The following is a 22,025-nucleotide window of genomic DNA, read 5'->3' as shown; positions in this document are numbered from 1 at the left end:
AAAAAAAAGTTAACAAAAATCACAATAAATTGCAATTTTGAATCACAATACTTCGCGGATCGCGAAGAAGTATCGTGATAGTATTTAATTGGGAAATAGTTGTATCGTCTCATCCCTATAACATCCGCTGTGGTCATGTCAGCATGTGGTCATGTCAGTTACACTAAATTATAATAATATTCTAATAAAAATAATCACTGTGGTTAAATAGGAAAAAAAAACCTGCAAAAAAAGTTCTGAAATCATTTCTGCAGCATAACCCATCTCTCTAAGTTCCACCTAACATCACGGCCATCTGATTATATGTTTTCCTCAATGTATTTACTTCATTCTTCCATTTCTGGGTCAGTAATTATTCGGAGTGCAGTGGAAATTAGATCTTATTGTGAAATTATAAAGCTTATTTATGATTTGATAGCATTTTTGGGTGGCTCAACATGGACTCATTTAATTGAGTAAGCTTGAATCAGTAAGGCAGTCAATTTGTTTTTCCTGTGCAAATGCAACGCACAAAAGTATTATTTTTGGGATGCAGTCCTCAATCTTATAAGGTCTCCGTGTAATGTAGAGAGATTTTTAATCTCAAGTGAGGAACTCTCCTGGTAAAATAAGGTGTACAAATTTTGGTCCAGTGAAAATAGGGCTTTTAATGTTAGTTGTAAAACCTGTACAATTTAAAATTCCGAGTACTATTAAGCAGTCAAGCAAAGATTATACACATGATTTAAATGCGAGGGAAGGTACTTCTGTTGCTGCAGGCTACATTGGATATTCCACCTCAGCAGTAACACTAAACTTTTGTTATAAAAAAACAAACATATTTAGATGAAATGCTCGGAGTGATTTTTTTTTTTTCTAAAATTAGAGTACATGAAAAAAGTAGTAGTGCACTGTGTGTCACAACAAAACAGGGACAGATGTATAGTCTCAGCTAAAAAAGCTGTTGAACAACGCTGGGATGTAAAAAAATTACAGAGAAAACACTGGAGACATGATCATGAACGTGAAAGGATCTCAGACATGATTGTTTTGTGTGTGCGCTTGTGTGTGTGTGTGTGTCAGCGTTATTGTGCTATAATCCACTTTGACCACATACTGGCAGGGGGTCTGGTCTTACTTCCCCATAGAGCCTTGGATTGGATTACACCGTGTCGTACACGGTTTAGGGACCAAACATAGTTCAAACCAGCGAAATTGAGATGCGCTTCCTCAGCGCCTCGTCGCCCTCGTCTCATGTCTCCTGTTACCTTTTGTGTTGTGAAATAAAACTGGTACAGTTTTACAAATACAGGAGTTTTTACAGGCTGATCCAGCGGCATATACAGTATATGCTATTTCATGCTGAAATCTTTAAATCTTGATCTTGAAGATGTGGTCAGGGTTTTCTCTTCGATTCAACAGCCTCTGAAGCAGCATTTAAACCATTGAGAAGGCCTCGATATGATCGCTTCTGTACAAAGTATCCGTAAATTCAGAGGGGCGGCGTAACTTCCTTTTTCAGCTTGTGTGTCCCAGTCGCCACCCTGAAGGACTAACGATAAACTCAGTGTTGTCAATAAGATATTCAGATTTCTTTGTAGCAGCGCGTTCATTTAGAACAGCGAACACACAGTTTTCACTGGAACTACTTAGCAGGTGTCCATTATCAGGAATTGATGGACACCCTGCAGCCAATCACAATCGAGTATTGACCCAGATCGCGGTATAATGCACTTTATTCACAATGTCCGTCATGCTTGTTTGTGGACATTGGTGCTTCAGCTCATCAGTCACAATGCACAATGCAGTAACAAAATGCCCTGATGATAGAACAGGGACATCAGGCCGTCAGCAGAAGAAAGACATGACTGGAGGACGGGAGAGCGAGCACCAGGCGTCATCTTGTTTCTGCTGTAGCAACCGAGTCGGAAAACTGCGTTAACAGGCCACCGCCGCCAATTCATTATGTAAGTAGGTCTATTTTGAGAGGAGAACACGGCCACCCTGGAGACGCTGAACCCCCGACGGCTCCAATCTGAGGAGGATGTTTTTTCTGTGTTTTCATTGCAAACGAGCCGGGTGGCGACGTCAGCGCGCTGCTGATCTCAGTTTGGTCAAAAAAAGTCCCACAAATCCCCCTCGCACGTCCTCCCAGCCTGTTATGATGAAACTGACCTCCCCCTTCTTGCTCTACCTCTCTTCCTTCAGAGGCCAATAAGAGTCACGCTTCTGCTCACCACGGTGACACACATTTCCCCGGCGCTGCCCAATGATGCGGCAACACGGCGGCGTGGTGCTCAACAATGACGTAATTAGTTCCTGGCGTCAGCAGGGCTCCTTATTTAATACAGTACCTGGTGACTGAGGCGCTGCACGGGCTTTGCAGCTCTTGTCACTACAATGTCACATGCAACCTCATAATGTTGGCACGCTGTCATGCTGCCGGACAGTCCGGGCGACGCCGCTGACGGACAGACGGGGGCAGCAGAGCGTCAGGATTTAAAAAAAAAAAAACGTGCACTCTCCTCCAGGCGCTCAGTGTCTGTATATGTGAAGAGGGGGTTGGGGAATGTTTTGGGCCAAGTGCTGTCTCTCTGTTTGCAGACACATGCACGCATGCATGCACACACACGCACACACACGCACACACGCACAAATGCACACATACACATTGTGGGTCTCCCATGCCTGTCGCTGGCTAGTGCTGTCACCAGATGCCCCAGTGCTGTCATAACACAGCACACCACAGTAATTGTAGATTTCACAGCACTCGGCGCCCCCCACCACGGCATATGACTCCAACACGAAGTGACAGGCCAGGACACACACACACACACACACACACACACACACACACACACACACTCTCATTCTATTTCTTGTTTCTCTTCCCTCTGTCACACACAAATTGCAGTCTCTCTTTCTGCTCAGTGTGTGTGTGTTTTTAAAAAAAAATTGTATTCATTGAAAATTCTGCTGAATTGACATCCAGGCGCATGGAGTAAGAACAGTGTTGAATGGGCTCTGAATTTTTTTTCTTTCTGCTCTCCTCTCATTGATCATTTGTCCAAAACACTTGAACAACCTGTGTTAATGTTTCCTTGACAAATGACTTGTGGTTGTTGCGTTTGTAATGACTGCTGTCTCTCAGAAGAAAAAGGTGAAAGTAAGGTGACCTTGACATACTGTCGCACAAAAATCTTGTAGGAAGGCGTTTGGGTCGGACAGAGATCCCAGTTCACAGGCTGTTTCCTACCAACAGTCAATGTTGGTTTCTTTTAACCACAATCTTCCCCTAACCTTAAAGGACGAGTCCATTATTATTAGGGCTGTCAAAGTTAACGTGATAATAACGTGTTAACGCAAATTCATTTGAACGCATCTTTCGGAGGTTGTAGCAGGCTCAGTTGTAAAGCTACTAAGGAAATGGATTCCTTAGTAAACTAAGGAATCCATTTGTACCAGCCATGTAGTAATAGCTTGGAGGTTAAATAACGCTCCAAACTTACGCTAAATTTTGATGAGGAAAATCTGCCATGGCCATTTTCAAAGGGGTCCCTTGACCTCTGACCTCAAGATATGTGAATGAAAATGGGTTCTATGGGTACCCACGAGTCTCCCCTTTACAGACATGCCCACTTTATTATAATCACATGCAGTTTGGGGCAAGTCATAGTCAAGTCAGCACACTGACACACTGACAGCTGTTGTTGCCTGTTGGGCTGCAGTTTGCCATGTTATGATATGGGCATATTGTTTTATGCTAAATGCAGTACCTGTGAGGGTTTCTGGACAATATCTGACATTGTTTTGTGTTGTTAACTGATTTCCAATATTAAATACATACATGCATTTGCATAAAGCAACATATTTGTCCACTCCCATGTTGATAAGAGTAGTAAATACTTGACAAATCTCGCCTTTAGGTCCATTTTGCACTGATAAAAAATGTGTGATTAATTTGTGATTTATCACGATTAATATGGACAATCATGCGATTAAATATTTCAATCGATTGACAGCCCTAATTTGATATATATATATAAAATATAATATAATATATTTATTACATTTTGTATCTTCCCAATGGTGTTCCTTATTTATTCAAATCCGAACAGTCGAATGTTGGTTAAAGTATGCATTGTTTTAGCGTCAAAATGCTATTTTCCCATGCCCTTCTAAAAACGTTTTCTGACATGACGTGACGTAGGTTTCTGCATGAAGACGCTGCTACATATGCAGTGAGATACAGTACATCCTTATAGTCAGTGTATTACATACAGTAACTCAGTTAGATGGCGGTCGGCATGCTTCCAGTTTGTAAAAGCAGTGCTGGCACGGAGGCAGCTACTGCTGTGTGGACGCCACTTTAGTTCGGATTCCAAAGTGACACAATAACACAAACAAGCTAACCGACGGAGCAAGCAGTAGACCAGCAACTCCTGTGTTCTGCGAGGTAAAATTACTGTTTTTTTTAATAGAGTCTGGTGGCTTTGAAGACAGCGATATAACAGCTTGAATCCCCCATTGGAAAGGTCTGTCTGATGGCAAGGTAAAGTGGTGAAAATACTCTCAATATAGCGTACACTTAAACTGATATTGATTTTTTAGGTGGGTCTTTTTTTAGGTGGCTAATATACGTTTTTCTGCTGCATCCGTCCAGAGCAGCTTTACCTCGCTGTCAGGCAGCCTTTTCTGACACTTTCCAGTAACTCAACTCAAACTCGCCCATCATCAGACTTTTTTTGAGGAATATGAGCAAGCCCACATTTCCAGGTAGAAGCTGCGATCTTTGGGTGTTTACATTGTCCCCTGCTGTGGAAAAAAACTCTCGCTCTGTACTGAGGTTGCTGGCACAGAGAGATATGCTTTGGCCATGGATGACAGGAGTGGGTAGGACCGTGCATTGTCTCTCCGCCACTTGAGAGGACAGTCAGAGAGTATAGCAGAATTGCATATCAATTGAATAGCAGTCCCTTTGCGGTACAAGTCAATTTCATCCTCGATCCCAATGTTGGGCTGTACGCCATCCACTCCTTCAGTGAAAGACTCCCCAAGGACATCTTCCAGGGCTGCCTTTCTGGAAGGTGGAAGATTGTTTCTTCTCAGCTTCATGTGTTGTATGTGGCAGGCCGTCACCAGGCTCAGACTGTACTGCTGCATGTGTGGGGCTGCCCAGAACAGCTCCTTCCTCTTCTGTTTCACGAGGGTTCTGTAGAACAGTTGCTCCAGGGGGTCATTGGGGGGGTTCCAGGGGCTCCAAAGAAAAATGGGAAACGAAGCGGGTTCTCTTCACGGAGCCAGCCGCCATGTTTCTACAGTAGCCCAGAACGGACAAACCACTGTTTGAACTTTTCCTGCTTGGGCTGGAGTCACTGACATTTTTTTGCTCCGGAGTTAACCCCCATCACTCCACTCAGCAGCAGGGAAGCAAGACACGGGAAACCTCTGTTGGTCTGGAGGAGCTGCAGCATTTATTTCTACACAAACTGCAACTTCCACCGAACATTCACTTGATATTCTCAGAGCTAAACTAACTCTGTCTTCTGCTCCCCCGCACACATTTGTCGCCGCTCTCTCTCTATCTTGCTTCACCACTCACTCCCCACGTACACACACACTCTACGCACTGACTCTGTGCTACTCTGACAACAACTGGCTTTAGAAAGGGCCATTCGCATTTTCGCGTCAGCCACCATAGTTGTCCTACACGCTTGGCACATGGTTGTAATCTGCAACTTTACCGCTAGATGTCACCAGATCTGACACACTTGACCTTTTAAGTAAGAAAACTTGTTGAATATAACAGGTTTATTTGCATTTCGATAATCCAGGTATGCAGGGACTGAAATTAGCACCTGCTACCCGCCAAATGCAGGTAAATTGTTGGCAGTGGTGGGTAAAATCGTCAGGCCATCTGCCACTTTGGCAGGCAGGGAAAACGCTAGGGATGGGAATAGAGAACCGTAGTTGTCCGATTCCTTGGCATGTCATGCCTCCGTGTCTATCGATTCTTCTGTATTGATGCTTTCCGATTTCAAGCTCTGCTCAGTAAAATGACCATTGGGTGAAGGAAATTACAACGTCATCATGATGTGTTCAAATGTAATCTCGTAAAATTCCGTTCTTGGCGAGAAACTTGAATAAATCCAGTTGTTGGAAGGTGTTTTCACAGCAATATAAAATAGATGTTAGAGTGGGAATTATGACCTGTTTAACTTCCTAACACTAGCTTTAGGCAGCTTACAATACATCATTAAAACTAATGATGCCAAGATCTATTTTTTTTAACCAAGCAAATATTTAAATTATCATAATCATTTTAATTGTGTTTTTATGCAAACAATCACTATAGATGACAATAGCAAAGTAAAGTACAGTACTGTGTATAGTATCCTCCCACTCCCCAAAAATAGGGCTCCCCCGGAAGCTACGGTGCAATTCAAACACTGTAATTTACCATTTAAAGGCCTATAATGTTTTTCGTCTAAAATGTATCGAACATTGAATGACATCAGATCTAAAATGTTATTCCTTCATTTAGCGCAGAGATTTCAAAAGTGGCAGATAAAAAAAGTTCTTACATGCCTCAGTGGCAGGAGGTGAAAAAAGTTCATTTTCAGACCCTGCAGGTATGTAAAACATCTCCAGTCTTTCTTTGAAAGGGTTAAATCTTGATCAGACTTGATAATTAGAGTAGATCTGCAGTGTATACAAGTGTTAATATATTCTTATATATTTGCCCTAAAGAGCAATGGAAGGATTTTAAGATGGCTCCTTCTTTGTCCTCTTCATTTATTACACTTAACAGTGTTTGTTTTTTTAATTAAGTTATTTATTGTAGGTCCTGAAAAATGTCTTAAAATTAATTAATAGACCATAGAAAGCATTTTAATGTTTTGTCATAATCAAACGTGCAGATGTTACAGATGAGCTGCTCTTTTCTCAGCACTGAGCCCGTTTTTGCTCTCTGCTCCTCTGGAAGTGACCTTCCCCTGAGCTGGTATTTCTGTGATTAACTGATTCAGACTGTAGTGACTCGTTCAGTCAGAGAATTCACCCAAATCCCCGGGCACAGCAGGTCGACCGCAGGGCAGGAAAGTCATTCGGCATCCAGCAGCCAAACCCCAGCAGCTCTCAGAGGGTTTGTAGGTTTGGATTCAGATTAGACGGCGGCTGGTCACCCGCCAGAGTATCTGCTACAGGACGCTGAATGACAGCCGGGGAAACCCTGTTCAGGAGAAAACTGTTGTATAATATCTTCTGTGGCTCTGGAGGAGCTTTCATCACGGTGATCTATGTTTGGGCTTGTGGAAAGATGCTATTAGTATTGAGTTGCTTTATGGAGATGTGTAGGATTCTGTTAATTGTAAATTTTTTTAGGGATGCACTGATACCACTTTTTTTCAGACCGAGTACAAGTACTTACATTTGGGTACTCGCCGATACCGAGTACCGCTACGAGTACCGCTACGAGTATTTCTCTGTATTTCTCATTAACAGCCAGCTGGAAGGTGTGAGCGACACACGGCAGGCTGGGGAGTCCCGCATACGAGGCGGTACGCCAGGACCGGCTCTAGGTCGGCTTGGAAATGCTCGGGGCGAAGGTGCTTCCCGGGGCCGTGGACGAAGTGTCACCGGGGCGGACTGTCCTTAGTGTGCCAAGCCGAGTCGTGCCCCCTGAGCGGGGCTCAGCCCATGTAAAAGGCGCTATGGGTCTGTGGCGATGTCTGCAACCCACCCGACCCGTCTTGAAACACGAACCAAGGAGTCTAACGCACGCGTGAGTCAGAGGGTGAAAGCAAAACGTCGTGGCGCAATGAAAGTGAGGGCCGGCGTGTGCCGGCTGAGGTGGGATCCCGGCCGCCCCGCGGAGACGGCGCATCACCGGCCCGGCTCACCCACACCGTCGGGGAGGTGGAGCGTGAGCGCGTGCGATAGGACCCGAAAGATGGTGACGAGAGGGTAAAGTCATGCTGCCGTAAAGTGGTATCGGTGCCGTTTTGCAAATACGAGTACATGAGCACAGTGTTGGACCCGATACGCGATACTGGTATCGGTATCGGTGCATCCCTACATTTTTTATCTGTTCAAAATGTACCTTAAAGGGAAATTTGTCAAGTATTTAATACTCTTATCAACATGGGAGTGGGAAAGTATGCTGCTTTATGCAAATGTATGTTTATATTTATTATTGGAAATCAATTACCAACTCAAAACAATGACAAGATATTGTCCAGAAGTTCTCTTTTAATTAAACCTATGCTTTAAGGCAATTCTACAAAGTTTTGTGTTCGAGTTTGTTTTAGTCCCAATATTTTAATTTTTACAGCAAATGTGTATCGGTTAAAAATATTGGTTATTCGTCTCCCCATAATCCTTGATTATCATAAAGTGGACATGTCTGTAAAGGGGAGACTCGTGGGTACCCGTAGAGCCCATCTACATAGTATGGCATGATGATGTTTTCTCTTTTCAAAAGAAAACGTTAAAGACAAAGATATCCCCCCCATCACCCCATGTGTATAAGGAATGACCCCAGTTGGTCCTCGAGCCCAAGGTTGAGCCACTCTGCTCCTTTTCTTCTTGTTCTTTAACAGTTATTTTGTTTGCTTGTTGTCGTTTTCAGTCGTGGAGGATCCTGCTGTTCGGGGCTCTCAACCTGCTGTGTACCGGCTGTCTGCTGATGTGGTGCAGCTCCACCAACAGCATGGGTGAGCACACACACACACACACACACACACACACACACACACACACACACACACACACACACACACACACACACACACACACACACATAAACAACAACAACACAGAAAACAAACAAAGTGATAGACACATGCAAACTGACACACAGAGACAGAAGTACACAGAAAACCACACTTTGAGAGTCGGGCACAGACATTAACAGGCGGAAATACCTGTCTACACACAGTAAACACAGATTGACAGTTACATACACTTCAACATGTGCACGAAGAAGCACCAGCGTCTGTCAGCGTGATTTCACCACATGGGTTCAGACTGATCCTGCTACTACTACTGCTGCTAAAGGGCACGTTGAAGAAACAGTCCTTCACAGCGTCTGTTTTTACCCTCTAGTGCTACAACACAGAGAACCAGGGTCTGAAATTAAGACCCACCACCCGCCAAATGCGGGTAAATTGTTGGCAGTGGCGGATGAAATCGTCAGGCCATCCTGACAGAATGCCTTCCTGCTGTTTTGGATTTTTTTTGTCATTTACAGAACAAATGTGAAGTTCATCAAGTCGAGTAAGATGTCAGATTTGCGTTTAAGCAACCCCGCATTGGGCTTTCCCCAAAGTCTCGTTCACTGCCACCTAAGGTACTGAGAGGGGCTTTAAAAGGCTTTAAAGATTTTGAATATATGCATGAAATATTGTTTGTCAGTGGCTCCCATAACATATCAGTGTTGGTCTGAACTGTGACTGTGAGAGTGTTATCTAGTGGGCTGTGTGAGCAGTGCAGCAGCACCACTTAAAACCATTTCTCTTCCTCTGCTGACCCGTCCACTGGCAGCGATCTGGACGATGTGACAAGCTTATATTTAGGATGCTAAAACACACACACACATCCACATTTAAACTATAGCATACAGGGAGCGGTGATAGCAGGTATGCAAGGCCACGGGAGAACTCAAGGTAGAGGTGGAATCGGAAGTGGATGGGGTATCGTCCATGCACCGATCCAATATCACATTATTCATTTATCAGCTCATTTACGCTACACAGGAACAACAACAACAACATGTGTCACTCGCCACCCGATCTGTACATCCTGTCCGATTGGTACCACGCATGTGCAACTCTCCATGTTGCAGTACTCTAGCCTGTGACGTCACTCGGTTGGTTGGCTCGGCTGAGTTATACAGATACAACGGTAGAGACCTTGAAAGATGAAGACTAAGGAAACGCAGGACAGAAGAAAACAAATTGTAGCACTATTGTATTGTTCCTGGATGTAAAGATGAGTTTTTTAATGTTAAAACCAAGGACAAAACAGTCCATTTCATAAACTGACGCTGAAACGGAGATCAGTAATGTTACTGCAGCGCTGGCTAGTGGCACTGAAAGAGTCCACCGACAGGCACTGAGTCCAGCTGCAGCTGACTGTCTCCCCATCTCCTGTCCTCTCCCCTCTCTGATCACCTGTCTCTGTCTCCCCATCTCCCGTCCTCTCCCTTCTCTGATCGCCTGTCTCTGTCTCCCCATCTCCCGTCCTCTCCCCTCTCTGATCACCTCTCTCTGTCTCTGTCTCCCCATCTCCCGTCCTCTCCCCTCTCTGATCACCTGTCTCTGTCTCTGTCTCTGTCTCTGTCTCTCCATCTCCCTTCCTCTCCCCTCTCTGATCACCTGTTTCTGTCTCTGTCTCCTCATCTCCTGTCCTCTCCCCTCTCTGATCATCTGTCTCTGTCTCCCCATCTCCTGTCCTCTCCCCTCTCTGATCACCTGTCTCTGTCTCTGTCTCCCCATCTCCCGTCCTCTCCCCTCTCTGATCGCCTGTCTCTGTCTCCCCATCTCCCGTCCTCTCCCCTCTCTGATCACCTGTCTCTGTCTCTGTCTCTGTCTCTGTCTCCCCATCTCCCGTCCTCTCCCCTCTCTGATTGCCTGTCTCTGTCTCCCCATCTCCCATCCTCTCCCCTCTCTGATCGCCTGTGTTAGGTGAAGGCTTAGAGAGTAAACAGAAGTCAGTTGGGTGTATTTTAAATCACTTTGACTGTAAACATGCACATACTTCAGTTCTACCTGTCTCTCTGCCTGGTGTGTGGAAGGGGTGAGAGTCCCGCATACAGCTGTGCAGTAAGACAGCTGTGCAGTGAGACGCAGTGTTTATGGTCAGCGAGGCTCGTGTCTGCCACCAACATTAAATCCTCTCAGGGATTCCATCATTCAGGAAAATGCTGCCACGAAAAGAACATGCAACCTTATCCCCGCTCACCCGCTCTGCCTGCAAATACTGCAGCATAAGACACACACACACAGACACACACACACACACACACACACAGACACAGCGGTGGCGTCGGGTGTCGTGCAGACAGGAAGTAGAGGACAGAGGTATCGAACAAACTGGGGAAGGCGACCCCACTGTCGATACTCGGCCCTTGATGAGAACAACAGGAGCAGACTGTCAGTCCGATTCCACCTCATTTATACAGTCTCAACTTTGAACACAGGATATTATAGTTTTTAGAGCTCGACTGGGTCCAGTCAAATAACTGAGAGGACTACTCTATATGTTGAATGATCTTTCATGCTTTTAAGTTGTAGAAAGTCCTCTTTACAAATAGATGTTAATTTGTGTGAAGGGTGTGTTTTGTCGCTGTACATTGGTTCAACCAGACTGACAACTGAAAGGGCAGAAAGAGACAAAGATCCCTTGGAGCAACAGTTCAATAGGAATAGAAGATATCACCAGTCATTGGTAAAAGAAACTGAAAGCTTAACATCAAAAATGTGTGCAGATTTAAACAGTGTCAAGGTCACAACAATGCAGCCTAAAACAAACTGGAATTAACAGCTGTTGCTTTAGCAAAGCTCTTCTTCAAACTTCACAATAGAAACAGAAGTTTAGTCTAGGGTTAGCACTATTGGAATATCAACTGAACGTACTTTGGACAGTTTAAACCTCTTCAATCTAACCACTGAGTAGACTGCAGAGGGCCCAAAGAAAAACGGACTAATGCCGACCTTACATCAAACAACTTTTCAAGCGATTTCACTGTTGTAGACATGTTTCCAATGTCGGAATAAAATCAGGAGAGTTTTGCAAGAGCTGCGGGTCATAAAACTCAGTCCAAGTTGTCTTAAGTCAGTGTCTTTCTCGTCTTGATCGCACAGTATTATCGTAAGTTCAATGACGCGAACATTGTCAACAGCCGACAGGTTTCGCTCTCTCCAGCACCAAACAGGAAGCAGCAGACGGGGTAGAAAGTAAACATGGAGGAACTGGTGGAGTTGTGAAGTGAACAAGAGCGCCTCTGTGACGTGTCCTCCCATTTGTACCACGATAAAATGGAGAAGGAAAAAAGCTGCAGCTCTCCAAATCCCCTGTGAGTATGCTATAGCTAGCTAGCTAACCACTGTACCAAGCGGGGCTACTTGCAAGCTGACGTTAGCTACTGGAATGTTTGCTATTAGCCTACGAGCTAATTGAAGGTAGCAATCTTCAACTGAAACATACAGTTAGCTCGTAGATTAATAGCAAACATTCCAGTGGCTAACGTTAGCTTGCAAGTTGCCCCATTTGAGACAGTGGGTGCTTAGCTAGCTAGCTAGCTATAGCATACTCACCAGGGATTTGAGGGGCTGCAGCAATTTCTATCCACTTCTTTCTCAACAGTTTTTCTTCTTGTAAATTTCCACCAGGAACAGGATGTGACATCATCACTAAAGGAATCTAGTTGTAGTCTTGTAAATAGTGACCCTGCAAGATCCCCAGTCTTTGCAAAATCTCATAGTCTGTGACTAAAAACCCTTAACTAAAGACACATCGGCTTTTAGATGTGAGAAGTAGGCATTACTCAATATTTAGTACCTGATTGCAGCGTTGTGGTTCAATAATGATCGAGGGTCACTGACGCTTTTCTGAACTGGAAAACATTTTTTTTATCTCTGTTTAAATAATAATTATTGAATGAATTTAAGTTTATTATGCAATGGGCTGAAGGACATGTCTGCTCTGCTGGTGTATACACAAACTGAGTTTCACTCTCATTATCCTCATTCACTCTCAGCCTTCAATCCCACATACTGACAGTCTGAACAGTGTGTTTCCACCACAATGTGTGCTTATATGTCTCAGTATGCTCATCTGTCTATGTGTTGGACAATATGTACATCCCCCCCCACACACACACACACACACACACACACACACATGTCCATTTGCAAGTCTAATACCATGTTCCAGAACCTCATGTGTACATACTGTACATGCCTGTACTCTGCTGCAATAACACATGCATGGAAACACACATATATACACACACACACACTGCTCTGGACCCATTAGCTCATGACTAACGGCTTAACAGACATCTAAATACACACACCACACACACACACACGGCGGTATAGACTCCATGTATGCCTTGCTGGTGCACCGAGGCGGTTAACCCTTAGTCGAGCTGCGAAGCTGCAGAAAGAGATAGTCAGTCAGAGGGCAACTTATCCAGATTCACTGTTCCTGATCTCATTTCCTGTGTGTGTGTGTGTGTGTGCGTGTGTGTGTGTGTGCGTTAAGTTAAGAATGCGGGACCAGAGTGCAGTATGTGTGTCTTTTCCAGCCCACTGACTGTGAAGAGAACATGGTGCAGACTGCATTTACACTCACAAATGTGTTTTCAATGAATATTCAAACAGATGTTCATGTTCACAAATGTAACAATATTGTGTCTTACAAGTAGAATGTGAGTGACTAACCTTACCTTGCCCTACTTTAAATGGGAAACGGGGCATGTGTGTATGTATCCAAAGATATAGTACAGCTACTTAGTATATACAGTACCTTTATATTGCCATTCTGTTGCTAGGGCAGCAGCATTCAAAGTTGGCCACACCTCCACAGCTCAACGAGCTGAGAGGGAGAGAGAGAGAGAGAGAGAGCAGCGATGGTCGAACAAGCTATTGAGTGACTGAAGAGAGGGAGCGGCAAGAACAAAGCAGCAAATCAGAGAAATAAAACGTTATTTCTGATCGTTCATGTCCCGTGTTCACAACGTTAGGTGTCATCAATGTACAAACATGGTAGTTTTAAGACCAACCATGTTTGTTTTCCTAAACCTAACTATAGTGGTTTTATTGCCTGAACCTAAGCAAGTGTTTTTGATTAATTCACAACATCAAGCGTGTGTTCACTGCGACCGAAAATCAGACGAGATGATGATGAAGAATGAGAAGAACCTCCTGTGTGTGTCCTCTTGACTTTACTCGTTTCCGTTTCTCTTCTCGTGCACTGATTCCCTTAAGCTGAACAGCCCAATCGGAGGGATTTCTCTCACCGATTTGTCCAACCATTTGCTCAAACTGTAACTATATCCTGACAGTAGTGCATGAGACAGAGAATATGTGAAAAAATCAGGTTCCTTTGCCTCCTTATTGTGCTCCTAATGGCATTTGCAAGATTCCATCACGCTTGAAGAAAACAACCAATCAGCGCCGAGCAGTCTCTGGGCAGCTGTCAGTCACTGCTTGTGAAGCTTGTGACTGTCGGCTTGGTGTGTCAGGGCCTTTTATAGAACAAATAGTCCCAGACAATTACGCTATGATCATGTCAGGCCGTGATTATGAAGATCCAAGTGGTAATTCCCAGGTGCTTTTCTTTATGAATAGTCTGAAAGTCTGATTCAAACTGCCTTGTGAAAGTACCTTGAGATCAGATACCTTTTGGTTCCTTGAAACACAGATGAAGTTCACGAGTTCCTTAAAAAGGTTCCGAGGTTTTTCATCTGTTCAGTGACTGTAACTTGAATATTGTAAAGTGAACAGAAAAAGGATGTCTTCAAACTCATCTTGACGCCTCACTCACGTCTTTTTCCCCTCATTTCACACATGACACTGCACTGCATTTGATTCTACTTTTAAATCTACTACTGTATACTGTCAGTGATGACAACCTGCTGCTGTGTTTGTGCACATAAAGGTTGGGGTGTGTGTCCGTGTGTGTGTGTGTGTGTGTGTGTGTGTCTAAGTGCTGTTTAAGCAGAGTCGTTGTTGCACTGTTGCTGAAACATAAGCTGATGATGATTCTACAGAACTGTGTGTGTGTGTGTGTGTGTATGGGTGCGCGCAATCAGGCTGGTCCTCTCGTATCAAATTGTGCAGTGGACAACTGGATCAGCTTTCAGCCTCTTACAAAGCAAAGACATCAGCTTTTTGTCTCACAGGACCAAACGCGCACACATATACACATACACACACACACACACACACACACACACACACACACACACACACACACACTGTAGCAGTTGTTTAAGCATCTGTCTGTCTGTCTGTTTCCTTTTTTCCCCCCTACTGCAACACTCACAGACAGCCACACTTCTTTGTGTTACTTAAGGCCCAGACACACCAAGCCGAGAACTAGCAGCGGCGAAGGCCCACTGTTGAGTCGCCTCTAGTCGCCTTTGTCTTGGCTTGGTTGCATTTGACCTCACAGCAAAGCCTACAGCTGACGGCCAGTTAGCACGTAGTCTGCATTCATCATTCAGAAAGAGAAACCGGAAGAGCGAGGACGGCGGATATACAAGCCGTTGTTTTGATACGTACATGAAAACAAAGTGGCGTTTGCCAACCATTTTCACATCACTCTCACTCACCACTTAGCTTTATTCCAGACGGCCATGTCGTAGTGAAAATATCCGTGTGTTGGAATGATCAGATGAGATGAAAAATGAGAAGAGCCTTCTGTGTTTGCACTCTTGACTTTACTCGTTGGCTTGCTTTCCTCACTTCCGTTTCTCTTCTCGTGCACTGATTCCCTTAAGCTGAACAGCCATTCAGAGTGATTTCTTTCGCCGCCGTCGATTCAACATGCTGAATCGGCCGAAAAAGCCTCCGACGCGGGCAGATTAGAGCCGACGGTGCGGGACACACCGCAAAAACTAGGCTGAAGGACACTCACCGACAGCCCAAACTGTAGGACGGTCAACCGTCGGCTTGATGTGTCAGGGCCTTTAAACCCATCTTTTCCCCTCTCTCTTTCTTACACACACACACACACACACACACACACACACACACACACGTAAATACCTCAGCCCCTGTTCACAAGTGGACAGCTCTAAGTATGTCTGTTCACACCTGGCATTAGAATGCGTCTCCACATGCGTCTCCAGTGACCACTTGTGATCTGATCTCACTTCCCCGCTCTATATGCAAATAAACACGTAGTAAACACACGGCTAATACAGCAGCCGTTGTGACGTAATATAACAGGAATAAGTCAGTAGTAATATCCTACATAGTCGTGAATTTGGGTACATTTATTAGCACCAAAATATAAGGTTATTGTACAGGCCTGATAAGATATATTTGAATAAAACACAGTTGTACCGACAGGCTACAGAAGAGCACAGAAGCCGTTTCCATTCCGCTAGGCTTGCGTCTGCTCGTCTATTCACATGAGGAGCGCAGAGACCCCGCGGATCCCAGCGGTCCCTAATGTGGCCCAGGACACATTCACTACACACTGCTAACAGAATGTGGCCATATGTGGCCCAGACCACCTCTGAATGTGGTCTGATTGATCGGATCTCAATGCGTCGTCAATGCGTCTTGAGTGCGTTCACACCTGTACTTAAAGCTGTCCACATGTGATTGGATCACCCAGGACGCATGTTAATACCCGGTCTGAACAGGGCCTCACTCTCTTTCTCTCCTGTCTCTCACCTCTGTCTGTCTCCCATCACTCGTTCACCTGACCCCACCCTCCCTGTCGCCTCCTCTCCTCCCAGCTGATGGATTGACGGACTGTCTTCCATCTCCACTGCCTCTGTGTGTGTGTGTGTGTGTGTGTGTGTGTGTGTACAGTTAAACCTTCATTTTTGTTTTTTGCTTTAGAGTCTGTGTAGTCCATTTAAATGAGGGGCGTAAATCACAAGTTTCATCATGATAAATTATTGATTCTTTGGATATGCTATTTGCAGATATCACAAATCTACGAAGAATAGTTCCCTGTGAATATCTAATAGTATTTTTGGCTTGAAATGCCCATCCCTAGTTTACTAATCTGATCCGGACGCGGTATAAATACAGGGGAAATATACAGAAATTCAAATGCATTTTTTATTATATTTGTTGAAATTCTCATTCCATTCCGATAGGGGTGTCACGACTTCGATTCTATATCAGATATCGATCGAAATTAGCTTCCAATCTCGATCATTTTTATAACCTTGCGTACTCTCGCTGGTTTCTCAGCTTTACCAACCCTAACTTTAATTGGAATATGAATATGTGCCCATACAAAACTCCAAACCGTGAATTTAAAAGTCGCTACAGAAAGCTGACTGAAGGATCTTTTCCTGCATCTTTCCTGCCGTCTTCAGTGGGAGGGACTAAGATGCAAGGAAAAGACGCAAGTTAAGGAAACATGGATGCAATTAAGGGAATTGGCGTATACCCAATGTTTACTTGTGACCCCTCATCACAGGTTATGGCCTTAGTGTGAACTTGAGTTGTGAGCATTTAAACCGAGGTAGAGGTGAAAGTACACGAAAATGAAATACATATCAGCAGAAAGAGAAATAATTCTGTGTAACTTTTTTTTTCCATTAACAATATTATCACCATTTTATTCCACTGGAAGTCAATATATACAGTATGATAGTATTGAATTATTGCCCAACTCTCTAGTGTATTGTATTATTCTGTTTATTTGGCTGTGTGTGTGTGTGTGTCTCCAGCTGTTTTTCGGCCCAGAGCAGCATTGAGAAACCAGGTCAAGTGTCTGTTCCACAGACGACTGAACACACCTCCTCCTCTTTTTCCTGCTTCTCTCCTCCTCTTCATTTTTCTCATTCTCGTCCTCGTTGGGGATGAAGACGGAACCAGTGATAAGAGAAAGAGAGTGCGTGTGTTGGTGTAAAAGCAGGGAGATGTGTGTTTTGAGAAAGTTTTGAGACTGATATGAGCGACACTGATACAACACATTGTATTGCATTTGTCATGAACGGTTCAGACAAATGTAGGGAGATGTGAACAATCAGTAACATCAGTGGTGTACGCGAGTGCCGAATAGTGTATGAAGATGCTGCACGCTAAAAGAATAGACAAAACAAAGCAACTAAACCAGGAGATAGTAGCCCCTTTCACACTGTCTGTTCAAGACAGAAATATTGCGACGGGATACTGCTTCGCTGTTCCAGAGGTACGGAGACGGAATGGGGGGGCAGAGCAAGCCTCCAGGAAGAGTGCCGGTCGTTGATGCCAATTTTCGTACTGGCCAAACGGCGGTACTACAACGTCCATGTCCGTCACGTGATGCCTTTGGACCCAAAAATACTTTTTCCCATAGACTTACATTGGGAAAGAGACGTCTGTAAGTCAGCGGATTTTTTTTTTGAGTTGAATCAACTTCAAAGTATGAACACTTGAATAGCCCTTATTTAAATCATTAGCTCCTAAAAGTTGTGAAATGCACTAAAAGCTGAATCCAGAGTTATTTCGCTTCCTCCGTTCATGTGAATGAGACCCAGACCGAGGCTGGAGCGGGTTCTGGGAGGCGGAGTTCGCAAGCCGCGACAACATCGTGACGGCTGTGACCCCGTGACCGAGCCATGTGATCGAGCGGACGCTACTGCGCCTGCTCCATGGGCCCAATGGATGCGGAAGATCCGGGTACTTTTCCACTCGAAAGTTGAGCCATTTTGGCATCATGCGCCACTGAGCAACTTTTATAGGAAAGAATGGGGCCCGGCCTCCAACGCTGTATCCAGTTCTCTTAATACATCCATGGAGTTGCTTGGAGTCACAGAGCCGAGCCAATGTCTGTGTGAAAGGGACAGCTGGCACGGCGGGACAACATGCACACACGCACTAGACGCCGGCGCTGTTGTGTTTAACGTTGCGCCCCTTTTGCTCCCGTGGTACCAGCGTGCCACACACCGGGGTGGCATTATGCTGCTGTTGTTTTGTTCAGGCCCTGGTGAGCCAGCTTGGTTCATGCTCGGGGTAGTGAAGCCGGGGCGAGCTGAGCGCACCAGAAAATTACGTCATTGCAGCTTTCACATGACTCCACAAGTTGTCACGGCGCTCTGTCGTGCACCTCTGAATTTTTGCGCTGCACTTTTCGTTTCAACGTGGACGTCTTCGACGGAAGACTGTCCGGGCAGGTTCGCCCATACAGACGTCTTTACAACTGTTCATTAAGAGACCACTCACTGACTTCTTGCTTATCCACAGAATATTTTGTTTCTACGCCTCCTGGAGCATATTGCAACGAACAACGCACTGAGCATAAACACCTCTGTGCATGTTTGTATTGTGCGCGCGCCGTCTATGGAGACCTGCGCCACGGTGTCACACATGAGTATAAACAAAGCTTAATGACGTGCACTGCCAGCCCAGTATACCTGCAAGGGGAGGAGAAACCACAAGCAGGCCAGGCAGAGCAGAGACACAGGACGGGTCGTCACACACTATACATCTTATACTCTATAAAATAGGGTGGACGAAATATCTGTCAGCATGTCATTTCTTATTGTTGTACATTGTGACATGAGATTAGATGATGGACAGTAAGGAAAATACGCAAAGATAATAATCGTACAAAAATAAACATCACCCAAAATATCAATATAATAACACTGATCCTTTGATTTGAAAAAAAACAAAAAACAAAACGTGAAAAAGTCTGAGGTATTTTTTCATTTTTGTCTGTGTTGTTGTGTAGTGCGTCGGCACAGTGTTTGTGTGCATATCCATTAGTTTGTTTGTTTGTTTCTCATATGGAGATGGTTGAATGTGCACATGTGATGTGAGCCGTGTGTGTGTGTGTCTATGCGTGAGCTATGTGTGTGTGTGTGTAGTCCCCAGGCCCTCAGTGTTCCTTTGTGTCAGAACACAGCTGGTGAAGCAGTCTGTCCCAGGGGGTCTTCAGTACAGCCAACACACACTCACAGTAACCTTGTGTGTGTGTTTGTCTGTGTGATCAGCTCCTCTTACTCCCCAAACAGCCACCACATCTGCTTTTGCTCTCAGTATGCCTCGATCACCTAAACACACTGATGATGATGATGATGTCTGTGAATTTGCTCCCATGGAATCCCACCATTATTTACTGTAATATGCCGCCTGGAGATTGTCACTTTAGGCAATTCTCCTTCACATTCCGTTGCAAATTATATATTGTCTTTTTAAAAAAATTTATATGTGAATAAAGAAACAAACAAACATAATCTTCTATCAAGGTATGTGTCATTTCATATCACGGAAACGGTAATAAATCTTGTAAGCCGTTGTTTTACCGCTTAATCTTTCTGCTGTTTTGAAGCCTCAAGTTCGGCTTTTCAGCCATTGCCATCTTGGCTTTTTGCAACCAGAAGTGACAGGAGAGGGTTGAGCAACTACATACAAGAGCAAGTACAACTGAATGCTGAATAAGACATTTTTAGGCGACCAAAAATGTTAAAATGAACTTTCATAAACTGGAAACACACTGTGAAAGGATTAAAGTTCTAAGATGAAAACACGGACAACACCGCGAAAAAGAGTGACCTGTCAATCACAAGGTAGCCATGCCCTAAAGCATCCCCTGCTTTATGGTCTATTTGACTCTAAATGGGACCATAATTTACTAAATGAACATCATGCTCTATTGAAGAAGACTTGAAACTAGCGATTGAGACCATAAACTCATGTTTACAATGTTTACTGAGGTAATAAATCAAGTGAGAAGTAGGCTCATTTTCTCAGAGACTTGTATACAATCAGACTTCTTTTTTGCAACCAGAGGAGTCGCCCCCTGCTGGCTGTTAGAAAGAATGTAAGTTTAAGGTACTTCAACATTGACTTCACTTTTCAGACCAGGAGGTTGCCCAATGGGTAGAACAGACTCAAGATTAGTTGAAGAAGATAATGCCTTTCCAAAAACACAAACAGAGTGAACAGAGATCATTGCGTGAGTCTTTTCCAGTCTATCCCTCTAATAGATGTGGTAGTCTAGATAGAGCCGGCTGCTATCTGGGATCACCATAGTCCTGCTGTGACTGTGGAGTGACGTATAATTATTCACGTTACGTGACTCTAGACAGTTAATGTAGCCGTCATATGTATCGCTTTGTGATTTTGATTTAAAAGTTCTGCTCAAAACAAGAATAATGACACTGGCAGTGTCATTTCCCGGGATAAGAAAGTTGATACAAATGCTTTTATTCTTAAATTTAGGTCCAAGCATTCATAAATTTGAGAATATTTTGGACCGATGTCCTACTCTGAAAGGGTTGATAAATGCATGGAGGACCCTGAACATACCAGCACTTAGTTCTCCTAATGGCAGTTTTGTCCTAACAGATGATGTTCCATTGATTATCATCAGCAGGAGGGGAGGTTGCAGGGTACAGGGTCAGGGCACAGGGGGCATGGATACGGGGTGGGTATCGCTCTGTGTTCGGTTTAACATATCACTGCCAGCTGCCTCTCAAATCCCACGTGGAGATACGAGAATCCATTTTACTCCGGTCTGGTTTCATATTGACAGAAGTGCTTGTCATATGTGAGGATGACAAGCTGTCTGTGTGGGCCACGGTCACCAGGGAGTGTGTGTGTGTGTGTGTGTGTGTGTTAACCATTTGTAGACATGCTTGTTTTTGTGTATGCAGGCTTCCTCGTACAGTATGTGTGTGTCCAGTGTTTGAAAGAGTGTTTGACAATGAGGGCTTTGAACACCTTTTTGGTCCTACGGATCCCAGTGAGCGTTAGACCAAACCACTTATAACACATCTTAATAACTACTGAAAATAGCAAATCATTCTGTAAAATCGGTAATTGTTCCTGATGTATAAGGAAAAATGGTCTTGTTGATGTTTTTATTGCCTGATGAAAAACGAGTGTGGAGGCTTATGTGAAGCAGAATTTATCCAAAAATCTAAGATTTTTGCGTGTTTTACACTTTTTAGTAGAATACCCACCCTCTCTGATGAGTTGGATAGTAATAATAATAAAAAAACTTGTGTTTTAGGAAGTTTTATTTCGCGATCTTGGAACAGCAGACACAGTTCTTTGTTTGCATTTTTTTGTCTTCAACCAGTGCAACAGTATTTTTAGAGTTGTATAAGTCCATCTGGGTGGTGCAATCGTATGTGCATGACACAGTGAATAATATAACTAATTGAAGTCAATAACTAATAATTCAAGGGGTCAATATACTTGTGTTACCACTATTTTTAACCGTTAACCAACATTACGAATTTTAACCGATTAATGCTATCGGTTAAATTAAATATTCAAAATTAAATAAAACGCTGAGGAAAACTCAGAGGAGCGGCTTGTCACTTAAAGGAGAATAGCTGGTCCACCTTA

At 44.1% G+C, this 22,025-nt stretch overlaps 1 protein-coding gene across 1 annotated transcript in view; it reads left to right on the top strand.

Moving 5' to 3' along the window:
• Positions 1–22,025, top strand: part of slc30a6 (solute carrier family 30 member 6) — a 71,888-nt gene that overhangs the window by 5,613 nt on the left and 44,250 nt on the right. The window contains exon 4 of the mRNA XM_074645590.1: positions 8,609–8,693. Coding sequence (XP_074501691.1) covers positions 8,609–8,693 — 85 coding nt within the window. The remainder of the gene's footprint in view (positions 1–8,608; positions 8,694–22,025) is intronic.

Source organism: Sebastes fasciatus, chromosome 9, assembly GCF_043250625.1.
Source record: "Sebastes fasciatus isolate fSebFas1 chromosome 9, fSebFas1.pri, whole genome shotgun sequence".
In the NCBI taxonomy this organism is placed as follows: Eukaryota; Metazoa; Chordata; class Actinopteri; order Perciformes; family Sebastidae; genus Sebastes; species Sebastes fasciatus.
Note: the sequence above shows the minus strand (reverse complement) of the source record. Positions and strands in the feature narration are given on the sequence as shown.